Below are 13,373 nucleotides of genomic sequence, written 5' to 3'. Positions count from 1 at the left end.
GCTGGTAGAAGCCGGATTGGCAGCCTCTACACCTGCAGTCCGGCGGGCGCTTTTTCCCCTACATAAGTCATGAGCACTCGAACGCTTCCTAGGAACGTTGCTCTAGATAATGAATTGTGAGCTATACCTTTGCGGCGACGTTTCAGTCCGCGCCGCGCTCCTCTTCCGTCTACTTGTCCGGACTGGCCTTTGATGGTCAGCCGCCGCGGGCTCGGCTTCCCGCCCTAGAGGCGCCTCCTGCATAGCATCATCATATACGGTGGTCAGAAATAAGCAAGGAAGGACTAACGGTGTCAGAACTTCGGTCACAAGCACCTGGGAAGCCGGATATAGTCCGGGATAGTCGGCCGTAATGGCGACTAAGGCATTATCAATGCTGAGCTGGTGGAATACCTCGTCGATTAGCTCCACTCCTATGTCCGGATCCTCTTCGGAGGCCAGGTCCCGGGATCTCTCTGGATCCTCGGGTTGCGGAGCTGGACTTAGCATGTCCTCCACCGTCCGACGTAGCTCCTGCGTCGAAAGAAGAACACAATATAAGAAACTTAAGTTTCAAAGGCATGGGTTGGACACGTGAAGTGTTCGCTTACCCAAGGTCGGGGATTGTTCATGGAGAACCCATTTAACGGGTTCGTCCGAAGGAAATCCTCCTTCTCCCCTTTATACAGGCCGGACAGGATCGTCACCAGGTCTTCGGCCGAATCCGGCCCTTTGCGGCCATGACGGGTGGCATCGTCCTCCCCGTTGAAATCCCACATGGGGTGGCCCCTGTATTGTAGTGGCTGCACTCCCCTCATAATGCATGTTGCCATGACTCCAATCATGGTCAACCCGGAATGGGCCAGTAACCTTATCCGGCCCATCAAATAATGGACGCTCTTGTCTTCCTCCAGTTGGGGGCTCCGTGGGCGCCAACTAAGGCGTTTCTTCAGAGGAGCATTGTTGAACTCCGGGAGGCCGATCCGGATAGGGTCCGGCAGCGGAGTGTCTTCTATATAAAACCATAACGAAGGCCAGTCTTTGGACGCCTTCTTAGGGGTTCCGGATGGATATCCGGTCCCGGCAATGCGCCATATTTCGGCGCCGCCCACTTGATATATGAACCCCTCATGAGAGCGGGGTACAAGGCAAAACAACCTCTTCCATAGCGCAAAATGGGGCTCGACGCCCAGGAATAGCTCGCAAAGAGCTACGTAACCCGCAATATGCAGGATCGAGGCAGGCGTGAGGTGATGAAGCTGGAGTCCTTAGAACTCTAGGAGCCCGCGGAGGAACGGATGTACAGGAAATCCGAGCCCCCTTATCAGATAGGGGATGAAGCATACCCGCTCCCCTTTGTTGGGATTTGGGGTAGCCTCCGCTTGCTTCCCACCTTTATAGGTGGCCAGCCCGGCCCGGACAGGAACCATGAAGGCCGGAGGGAGATATCCCCCCATTTGGAGCTTCACCAGCTCGTTGTGCGGGATAGAGCATCTCCTCCAATCTCCTGGCAGAGGGCTGGGAGCGCGAGAAGAGGAGCTGCGTTGAGGATCCATGATGGAATGGATTCTTGGTCGAAAGCGCTCCGATAAGTATTCACGGGAGGAAGATGGTGATTTGGATCTGGATTCGTGCCTCTCTTATAGGCAGATTACTCGCACAACTAGGGGGTAAAGCATAAAAGGCACCCTGGCTTTTCGCATTCGTGCGACGCGTGGAAGAAGGCCATTATTGGGCGTGGGAGCCAAGAAACGCAACATTAATGAGGAAGCCGGACACTGTTCGGCAGGTACATGGAACTTGAAGGAGAACCCGCCTTGCAACGCCGAAGACTACACACATGCTGGACTTATCGTCATTGAAGACTGGTTCGGGGGCTACTGAGGGAGTCCTAGACTAGGGGGTGTCCGGATAGCCGGATTACCACCATCGGCCGAACTATCATCGGCCGGACTATCATCATCGACCGGACTCCAAGACTATGAAGATACAAGATTGAAGACTTCGTCCCGTGTCCGGATGGGACTTTCCTTGGCGTGGAAGGCAAGCTTGGCGATACGGATATGTAGATCTCCTACCATTGTAACCAACTCTATGTAACCCTAGCCCTCTCCGGTGTCTATATAAACCGGATGGATCTAGTCCGTAGGACAACAAACAACATCAACCCTTACAATCATACCATAGGCTAGCTTCTAGGGTTTAGCCTCCTTGATCTCGTGGTAGATCCACTCTTGTAAACATCCACAATATCAATATCAATCAAGCAGGACGTAGGGTTTTACCTCCATCAAGAGGGCCCGAACCTAGGTAAAACATCGTGTCCCTTGTCTCCTGTTACCATCCGCCTAGACGCACAGTTCGGGACCCCCTACCCGAGATCCGCCGGTTTTGACACCGATAGCTCACCTCTCCAACCGGCCTCACCACAAGGGCAGTGCTCGAGCTCAGGGCGCTTGGGGACGGTGGAGAGGACGAGACCCGGGGGGATGGCTCCTCGGCCGCCTCCGTGAACTCGGCAGGAAGGGCCCTGCAGGGCAATGGTCAGCCGAAGCAACGGGAAAGTAAGAGACTAAGAAAGGAGGAGGCTTACTCATCAATGGCGAAGTACTTCCTGCGCTTCAATAGGCGGCAAGGGTAATCATCACCCAAGGCCTCCTTTCTCTTTCGGAGAGCCTCAAAGTCCACGCGGAAGCGGCCTAGGAGCTCGGCGCAAGGGTCAGCCTGCGACGAGGAAGAAGCGCCAATGTGACCGGCGTCGGGGGCATCGCCCTGGCGCACGCCACCAGACGCCGCCCCGTGAAGGGTGGACGAGGCCTCAGGAGCCTCTGCCACGGAAGCCGCGGGCCGCGGATCAACACCTTCGGCCGCTGCTGGGCGGGCCTCAGAAGCTGCCGCCTCAGGAGTTCCGCATGGCGTCATCATCCCGACGGCAGCCCCCTCAGCCCCTGATGGCCCTTGCCTCCCAGCTCCACCACTCGAGGAAGGACCGCCGCAGGCAACCGGGAAGGCAACCACCGCAACTGGGTTCTCATGAGGTCCCGTGAGGCCTGCTGGGCGCAGCCCCCATTCGTCGAAACTGGGCATCTGCTTCACAAAATCAGCCCTGTTTAAGCAAAGGTACAACAAGGCACCCCCTTGCTGGAGACTGCCAGGGGAAGGGTCCCCAGTCAGAATCATGAGAACCTTCCTCAGCACTTCAGGCGCCAGATCTTCCTTCTGGAGCCTCATGCGGTCTTTGCGCCCCCCGAAGGTCCACATCCGGCGGGAATGACGCTGGAGAGGGGCAATGCGGCTCTGGAGGAACTCCTTCACCACCTTGGGTGCCGTCACACCGAGCGCCCTCAAGTTCTCGAAGCGACGCCAGACGAAGACGAGCTGGGGGCTCGTGAGCGTCTCATGGCCCCAGCCGGAATTGGGGATAGTGGGCAAGGTTGGCTCCGAGAGCAGGGGGCTAGGCACTCCGACATCCACATACAGCCACCGCTCTCGGAACCCGGTCGCAGGCGGGGGAAGGCTGAAATCAATCCTCGAGGCTGCCGCTTCTGGTACGGCGAGGAAGCTCACGCACCCCAAACATTGGGTGGGGTCACTGAGGCACAAGGAGAAGAAGTGGCGCAGCAAGGCAACTGAAGGAGGAATGCCCACCATCGCCTCGCAAACAAAAGTGAAAACGGCAAGAAGAGTAATGGATTCGGGACCCAAATGCATCATGTGGATTTGGTAATGGGAAAGCACGGCGTTGAAGAAACCGAAAAAGGGGGGAACCAGTCCCGCCCTGAGGGCATCGGCGAAGTACCGGACCTCGGTGACTCTTCTGTCAATGGAGAAGTGACATGCGGGCCAGACCGTCATCCTCCCACACTCATTGAAGATGGTGGCAAGGGCAGAACTGACCTTGTCCAAGCCTTCTAGGTTGAGTATGATCGACTGATCGACAGCAGGAGCCGTCAACGGCGGCGAGCGGGGCGAGGGCACAGGCTTCTGCCCTTTCCCCTTCTTCGTCGGCGCCATGGCGACAGGAAGGGGGAGGATTCGAGATTGGATTGGAAGCGGAGGCTGGAGCTCAAGAGGAGGAAGAGCACGAGACGCGCGAGCGGCGAGAAGAGGGATGACTATGTGCAACCGCGGGTCCGCCTAGCTGGGCGCAAAATAAGGAGGTGTGGGGAAATAGGGACGCCCACGTCCAATCAACCGCCATGCGGCGCCCAAGGCCATAGGCTATTGGGGCCCGCGGCGCTTCGCACTTGCCCCTTCGCTTCTCTGCTAAGCAAAGTCCAGGCGCGCCTTGGGCCCGGGGGCTACTGTCGGTGTTTTGGGAACGGGGGTACCCAGACTTGCCTGCCTGCGGCCTGCAGCGTGGCTCAGGGAGTGGCCCAGTACGGCCCATCTTTATCAACACATACTCAAGACCCTCACGAGGGGCCAAGCCTCGCGGGGCAGACGACAGGAGGCTTCCTCGGGCACAGCCTCGTCAGGCTGGCTCGCGAGGAGGCAGAGAGATCAAGGCGGGGTACCTCACGAGGTGCCCATGACGCAAGCCATGACGACCGAGGCCAGGCGGGCGCCAGGCGGGCACTAGCCTGCGCAGAGTCCTTGTTTCCTCTTTGGTGCAAAGGGGGCAATCACAGGCAGGAGTATCAAGCAAAGGCAACCATTTCGGTGCAACAAGACCAAGACCAGCAGGACGGCAGGATGGAGGCCATCGTGGAGCCCAAGCCGGCGTCACCGTCAGGGTCTTTGGCAGGCGAGGACCGACTTTAGTTAGGATAAGTGTACTAGATGTTCCCCGTCAAAATGGCCAATTGCTGGCGCCCTTCCCGCTCAATATTTGGGAAGAGGCCCAGGGCCTCCCTCTATAAATAGAGCTAGCCACCACAGAGTAGAGGGAGGAGAGAGTTTGGGCAGACTAGAGAGAGAGAGAGGCGACTGAACTCACCCAAGCAGTTCATCGCACCAGCCAAGAACAGCCCCTCGCGAGGTTGTTCTTCCTTGTACTATTCATCATCAGCCCCTGAGGCAATCCACCACACCACAAACTGGAGTAGGGTATTACACCACAATGGTGGCCTGAACCAGTATAAATCTCGTGTCCCTTGTGTTGTTCTTCGTGTAGTTTAGATCCTTGCGAGGCGACGAGACATGGGTAGGCAAGAGGTGTGATATCCGTGTGCACCCCAGAGTTTGAACCTTGAGGGTCTGCCGGAAATCGAAATCCGACAGGTGCAATAAAATTAATTTTACATTTATTTTTGTCAAACATTAACTACGTACAATACCTGCTACAGTAGACCCATACAGTGTTCGCTAAAGTACTTTGACTTTCCTTCTTTGCATTGCACTAGTTTGCATTGTAGCTTACATGACTTCCCTCCTTAATGTTAGAGGATCCGGTTTCGGGTCGGAGTACCTGCCGGTGTGCTTCATAGTACTCCGACCCATGAAGCACACAGGGCAGGCCACCCATGGGCAAGGGTGCCTCTATGACCTGGATGGTGCTACTGCCGGAGTCAAGGCCATTCGTCGAGCAATTGGCTTGTGGTTCTGGAAGTGTATATCGGAGGCACATGTTCTAGCTTGAGAAACATCATGAACGTTTTTGGTTGCCTGCATCTTTTTTTGTCTCTTTGCATACCTGTCTCAGATGGACTTGATTGAAATAAAACATGCCAAAATCATCATCTGTGAATAGTTCGGTTGCCCGCATTTAGGTTGGCTGCATAAGGGAACCGATATTGACTCGCCGTTTGGTTGCCTGCCTTTCATTTGACGCATAAACTACACGTTGTTCGGTTGCAAACTGATAAGGTGCTATCACCACTTCTCACTAGTGGTGACCTTACCACACACGATCTAAACATAGTTTCAGTCTTAGCTAGGAAACAAATCGCGGTTCATCATAACTACTAACAAATATCAGTACAAATATAACAGTCAAATGGCTCGGTAGGGAAAAGTTCATCAATGCCGAACTAGTTGGAAGTCCATCCTCGTCCTCTTCTTATTCTGCTGATGTTATTTCTTCTTCTTCTCTTCTGTTGTTGTTGTTATTGTTGTTGTTGATCTTTTCTTCTTCAGATCCTTGTCTGCCGACTATAATCCCACATTGCTTGTGCCCACTTCATCCTTTTGTTCTTACAAGCTTCGTTCTCAAATGCCTCCACACCATGGACAGAGTTGACAACATCGTCAGGCGTCACCTATTCCTCCTTCGGCACCCGTTCATCATAACCCCATTGCAGGATCTAGTTATGTAGAATACAACAAGTAAGAACAAGCTTAACCTGGGTGGAGAAAATGTGGAATGACTTCTGATCCAGGATCTTAAACCTATTCTTCAGAGCTCCAAATGCCCTCTCACCCGTAACTCTAAGGCTAGAGTGTCTAAGATTAAACAGTACATGTGGAGTCCTAGGATAGTTCCTACTAGCGAACTCATTCAGATGGTACTTGGTTTCCCTGAAGGGTGGAAGAACACCTCCTGGCATGCATAGCCGGCATCTCGTAGGTAGAACTTACCATCGGGGATATTGATGCCATCAGGTATACTCATGCTGTCATTTAGAATGTTAGTGTCATGTGCTAATGCTTCCCAATCAGCCAACACATATGTCAACTTCATATCGAAGTCAATAGCTACAAGAACACGCTGGCTTGTGTAGTGCTTTCTCCCCCTGTATGATGTAGATTGTGACATCGACACTCTAGTAATGACATGAATATCATCTATTGCCCCAATGCAATCCTGAAATGGCATGAAAATATGATGTTATGGCTATAGCAGTACAATACAAGCATGTTAAGGCATGAACTACATACTGTCAGTGCTCACCTTGAAATATGGATACCATCTTGGACTAGTGCGAATCTTGCTAGGAGTCCGTCCGGTTGGTGACCTGATCATCTCTCCTCTGAGTTCGTCAACAACGTACAACGCTTGCCTGAAGTACCTGTAAATGGTCTCCATTGATCTCCTGAACGTGTTGTGGATAACCCTGAACCTCTGGTTATGACCGACAATATGGAGGGACATGGCAACTTGCTCTTCCACACTAGTGTGAATGATATCTCGTAGCAGCCCCCTGCTTCTTCTGAAGGTCTACACAAGTGTGGCAAAACGTGCTCTTTTCATTCAAGCAACCACAGAGTCTCTGTGTCATTGCAGTTGTGGATGTAGTTCAAATTCGATATCCCCTCCTGATCACGGGTTAATATTGCAGCATAACAGATGACAGGCTTGTCACCACGACTAACATCTCTCTTGTGGATCAATAAGGCCCATGCCTGAATCACAACTATCAGTGTTGTTGCCTGAACTACCAGCTTCGTCTGTTCGTTCATACATTACACGACATCAATGGTGCGGTGAGCAATGGGAAAATCGATCCTACAACTTGCCTAACACCCTAACAAACAATATGCACATAAAGGGGAGGGGGTTCCATGTTTCTTACCGGCTTCAGAGACCACAACGAGGAAGGGGGGCATGGCTGCGTTGAGGAGGACCAGATGATGGCCAAGAGGAAGGGGAGAAGCAGTTCCTGCTGTCGAAGAGTGATGTTGTCGCCTCCACCGTCGCCGCTTCGCGCAGATCTGGTCGCCGCCGCCATCAGTGCTAAGAATAGAGGAAGTGCTTATCCTAGAGCTAGTGGTGACCAAGTAAATGAGGTGGAGAGGCTAGATTTCGCGCCATCCCGCCTCGGTCGATTTCCATCTCCCGCCATCTCCACTCGATTCCCCTTGCACCATCACGAGCGCACAACCTCCCATTTGCGCCGCACTCGGCCTGACTCGCTGAAAACTGCTGATTTCGAGGGTTTGAAGAGAGCCAGGCTCCGGGTTGCTTTAAGGTTCATGCCTATGCGAGCCAGGCCTCCTTGTTGCAATCAAACACGTTTTTCTTGGCACTCGATCTGGTTGGAGATCCTGGAGGCAACCAAACACCCAGCTGTCGTAGAGAGCCCGACCATCTTGGGCCTCGCAAGCTTGAGCCGCATCCCGCTAGCAACGAAACTGCACGTAGACTTCAGCACAATATCTCCCTTCAAAAACCATCTCGCACGCACACAGCACGTACCATAGCGATGAAATGCTTGGCGAAGCGTCTCCATGGTTACTTGTAGGTGCACGGCTATCACCCTGACATGAAGCTATCTATTCAACGGTTACCCGCTAGAACCAGACGTGTCATCCGTACGATCCTACTCCTCTTCCCTGCTTCCCACACTCGACTTTAGTTAAGGACTCCAAAAAGAAAAAAGAAAACTCAGCCAGGAAGTTTTAAGTCAACCTAATTTTCAGAAACTCCAGCAAAGGCATTTGAAATAGTTGCCAAATAAAATGCCAAAACTGAAGAAACCACGTAGCAGTAAAAATGGACAGTTTGGGCACATGGACCAACGGAAGGAAGCACTATCTAAGTAGCTTACCATCTTTACAGCTCAAAACTCACAGTACCTTAGATGAAGGGGAAAATACTAGCACGGAGCAAGCATACAGCTCTGAGTTATCCATTGCATAGCACGCCAGGGTTCCAAGTCTCCAAGATCAGCAACACTGCAATCAGCTTAATAAACCTCTCCAGAATACAAGTTCATCTCGCCATCACAAATTCACAATGCCAGCGTTTAAGCTAAACTCCAGGAGCCAACACACTAGAACAAGACACCAGAACATTCTAAGCCAACACACTAACAGTTCTAACTTCACCCTCTAAAAGATACCATTACTGATCCATCCAAAGTTAAAAGGACATGACACTGAGCCATGTAAAACAAGGCCAAAAATATGTAAAACACCCATCAGATTTTGCCCAAAGTGTGGTTGAGCAAGTTGTAAACATGAGTCTCACAGCAGTCCCCAAAATGAGATGTCAGGAAACTACCATCCTAGGCTTCCAAATCTTATCTGACAATTTAGAGATACCTGCATAGTAAATTGTAAACATGAGTCTCGCCAATCTCTTTGCAGTAATTTCGAAAACGGATTAAACACTAGGGACATCTGAATACTCCGATGGAGGGAATACCCTTTTCTTCTTGAGCTCCATTTAAGTACAAGTAAACAGAAACATGAGTTCAGACATAAATAACAGTACAAGCACATTCCCATCCACATTGTTTTGGAACAGTTACAAAAATGAGATGCCATATGAACGCTGCAATATGCTTTGTTTATTTTCTGTTGCAACAATAAATGAAGCAAGAGGGTTCACCATAATCTTTGGAACAGTTTAGCAAAGATCAGTTGCTGATAACATTTCACCATAATGAATGAAGATGGCTCATCATAACCAAATATCTGGGTATCTGCTAACCTCAACTACCGTCATCACCGTGTTTTCACACTCTGAACTTCAAATTTGTAATAATAAATCGCTCAGGTGAATTAAAAACTAGTGTTACTCAATAGAATTGGCAGCTGGCAGACATATGCACCAAATAGTACTTATTTTTCCAAATAACACACTGCTGACACTGCAAGAGAAATGGACTGTGATGGACAATACATGAAGATAGGTTATGCGAAAGTACCAAGATAGGAATTAGCTGGTACACTTCACTTCATCAGCTCTACTTCTACACGCAAAGTCTCCTTTTTGACCATGTCAGGCGATGCCTCCCTTTTCACAGCGGTCTTCTTGCTCCAATCTTCAACCATGCAAACAAGAATAAACAGTCAATTACATTGTATACATTTCTCTGAATAGTATATATGGCTTGAAATGGCAGAACAGGTTACAGTAATTAGATGAATGAAATGCATAAGTGTCGAATCAAAACAATATAAAAAAATACCATGTTCCCTACGCTGTTTTGATACACGATATGGGTGAAGTGACATGACACTTCCAAAAACATGGATACAGCAATCACTGGTCCAAAATGATAATACAAGGTGGTGTAGATCTCTAAGGAGCAGCATTAAAAGGGAAGGGCGTGCGGCAAGATGCCATCAAGCTCCCAGCAGCAATGGTCGGGGAGCATGTCCACATTATGCATGAGAGGAAGGCTAGTATACATTATAAAGTATGTTTTAAATATTTAAACATCGACATGATTCAGATACTGAGAAAAACATAATGGAATCATTGTTATAGGATGCAGCAGGCATGACAACTCACTGAAGTATCAGGGAAACCTTTACCTAGCAACACAAGTTAATAGGCTGATATCTTCTCCATATTTTTATTGAAAAGGAAGTTCAAACCTCCTGGCCTCTGCGTCCTTGGATGCACACAGCCGAGCAGTCACAAAAAAAATGTAACAAAAATAGGCAGTCACAAGTGACAGGAGCTGTGCCTGCCACTAGGATGAGCTTGGCCCAATCTGATGGGGTTTAAAATGCATTAAAATAAGAAGATACAAATGAACAGACTAGAACAGACTCAGCCTTTCAGTATCTTGGCTGCACTTCTCCCTTCTTATTTATTTGTTACGGCTATGTCCCTTTCTATTTAGCAATGGTGGACCACAATAGAAAGGCTACAATCAATATTGTTCCTCGAATTCACCCAATTTATAACAAAATTATAGTACGTAGAATTTATATGCAGAGGACCCTACATGAGCTTCCAAGCACCCAATTTCAGAAGATGTGTTAAAACAAAATGTGCCCAATCTGACAATTGTATAGTATACTCTATTCTTCCTTGCTTGGATGCACTTCTCCTCTTATATCTAGTTGTAGTTGACCACAATAGAAAGGGAGAATTACAGTTCCTCAAAAACATCTCAATTATTTAATCCCAAATTCTAGCACAATTTGTATATAGAAGAGAGGACTGCAAGCACATAATTTCAGAAGATACGATGAAAGGTGCCTAATTTAACAATTGCAGAGTATAATCATCTTCACCACTTCCATAGCTGATAGCTCAAACAAACAACTGATCAAGAAGATGGGAAGTGTTAGTACCTGCAGAGGGAATCTGGCTTGATTCCAGCCACGTCGGGAGGACACATGGTAGGATGGGGACACTGGGTATAGCTAGACGAGAGCTCCCTGTTATCTTCTCCTTCTCCATGTCCACGCCAAGAAGCTGGTTGCCGCACACAAGGTACACAACATGGCTGTTGAGTGGGTCAATTGCGCCAATCGCCGGCATCTCCTTCAAGGGTTCATCATCCCAAATTGTGGTGAACGCCACCTCGTGGTCCAGCGTCCAGGAGCTGCCACCGTCGTCGAGGGAGAAGGAGCTGACCACGTAGGGCTTCTTTTTGGACACCTCGATGTAGCGCATCTTCCCCTCACTTTCCCCCATACGTCGGTAGCGCTGAAGTTTCCTCATGAACACCACACCTTCGAGGTCAGGCAGCACGCTCCCTCTGGGCAGCGGGATGAACCGGAGCTCCGGCCTCTCGCTGAGCGGGTCCACCGAGATGGCGCCCCAGCTCTCGTCGATCCACCACAAGCGGTCGCCGAAGGGCACCACGGCGCTGTCGATGTGCATCCGCCGACCGGCAGGCAATGGGGACGGCAAGCCCAGCAATTTTTCCCACTTCCCCGTCTCCGAGAGAAACCGCCGCAAGACGAAGCTCTCCTCATCCTCCCTGCCGCCGATGGTAAACATCTCGGCTACGGCATACCTGTCAGGCGGTCCGTGCCCGCCTTGGGACTGAGTGAGGAGGCCGAGGTGCTGGTACATGGTGGTCCTCTTGGTGCCGTCGAGGTCCGGGAGGCGGTAGAGCTCGCCGCTGAGCGGGTTGCAGACGAAGCGCGTGACCTCCGGGTTGATGTCCATGCCGGTGAAGAAGGACATGTCGCGGATCGCGCAGAGCATCGACTCGCCGGTGGCGGGGACGTCGAACTGGAAGCGGGACTCCCAGAAGCGCACGAGGAGGAGGCCGTCGCTGCTGACGGCGGCGACGTGGCCCGGGACGGAGCCGAACACGCCGGTGGCGGGGTCGGGGAGGGGGCGCGGGTGGATGAAGTGGGCGGGGACGGTGAGGCCGGTGACGAACGGGGGCGCGTCGAGGTGCAGGGTCGCGCCCGGCGCCGGCGCCCCCGACTTGTCGACGTTGGTGAGCTGGATGAGGGCCCACGGGGGCCGCGAGGCGGCCGGGGACGAGGAGAGGGAGCGGCGGAGCCCGCCCGCGGCGGCGCTGGAGAGGCGGCGGAGCATTCTGCGTGTGGCTTTTGGGTTTGGACTACGGTGCGGTGCGGGTGTGGTGGGTTCACGGGAGGACTGCCCTGTGGTCTGTGGGCTGCTGCTGCTGGTGTTCTCCTTTCCTTCTTTTGAGTTTTGACCCGGCTGTCTGCTCCAATTCGCCACCCCCTCTCCTTCTGCAGCAGAAGCAGTTTGGATGAGAAACGCCATTCTTTCAATTTATCAAAATAAAATATTAGAATGTTTTATTTTGAGAAAATGCATATAGCCATCTTACATCGTCCCAAGGGCAGGATTACGCTCGTTTGCTAGAACCTCTCGTAGGTCATGTGGAACATCTGCTACACACATAACATCAAATATAGGATGTTTTTGACACTAAGATAATGTGGAGAACCGTCTTATATTTGATACCGAGGGAGTATGATACGTGAGTAAATGTTGGGAACAAAGATTCTGTGGGAGGATATCTTTTGAATTACACACATGAGAGGAAATATCTTCAAAGTAGAAATATTTTGTTTTCATACACATCTAGGGCTTTTGACCCTAGTAATATGGCTATTAGATGTCGTTTAAACTCCTTTCCGCTTATGTTTTTCTTTGAACCTATCTAGTAGTGTTTGGATGCTTTTGGTTTCATTAATGAAATCGGAGGGTGCCCCCCTCTTTTATTAAAAAAACACATTTGCCTAGCGATTATATGTGAAAACCTATATTGCTCAATAATAATATGTTACAATTACAATGACAAAGTGGGACAACATCGTCGGCAGATTGATACAAGTTAAATGGTCTCTCACAAGATCATGAATCTTACAAAGCATGAAGGTGTAGCACGAGCGATCATCATTGTTCCTTGACACCATTACCACATCCTCCCAACAATCCAACTTGATGGCTCTAGATTTTTGTGGCTTTTTGTAAACAGAATATCAAACGGAATGAAACCTTCGGGATCGGGATTTTCCAACCGAACGTGATCCAGGAGACTTGGACCCTACTCCAAGAAGTGTCCGAGGAGGTCACGAGGGTGGAGGGCGCACCCCCTGGGCGCGCCCCCCTACCTCGTGGGCCCCTCGGAGCTCCACCGACATACTCCTTCCTCCTATATATACCTACGTATCCCCGAACGATCAGAACAGGAGCCAAAAACCTAATTCCACCACCGCAACTTTCTGTATCCACGAGATCCCATCTTGGGGCCTGTTCCGGAGCTCCGCCGGAGGGGGCATCCACCACGGAGGGCTTCTACATCATCACCATAGCCCCTCCGATGAAGTGT

At 50.9% G+C, this 13,373-nt stretch overlaps 1 protein-coding gene across 1 annotated transcript; it reads right to left on the bottom strand.

The window, feature by feature from the left end:
* Positions 1-8,526: 8,526 nt before the first annotated feature.
* On the bottom strand, positions 8,527-12,174 carry LOC119348369. Its single transcript, XM_037616536.1, has 3 exons — positions 10,897-12,174; positions 9,513-9,629; positions 8,527-8,904 (listed from the first exon to the last, which is right to left on the bottom strand). The coding sequence occupies exons 1-2, from the start codon at positions 12,101-12,103 to the stop codon at positions 9,538-9,540; spliced, it is 1,299 nt and encodes a 432-aa protein (XP_037472433.1). The 5' UTR covers positions 12,104-12,174; the 3' UTR covers positions 8,527-8,904; positions 9,513-9,537.
* Between the last annotated feature and the right edge of the window lie 1,199 nt (positions 12,175-13,373).

This window comes from Triticum dicoccoides, chromosome 1B (genome assembly GCF_002162155.2).
Source record: "Triticum dicoccoides isolate Atlit2015 ecotype Zavitan chromosome 1B, WEW_v2.0, whole genome shotgun sequence".
In the NCBI taxonomy this organism is placed as follows: Eukaryota; Viridiplantae; Streptophyta; class Magnoliopsida; order Poales; family Poaceae; genus Triticum; species Triticum dicoccoides.
This window is presented reverse-complemented; position numbering and strand designations above follow the sequence as displayed.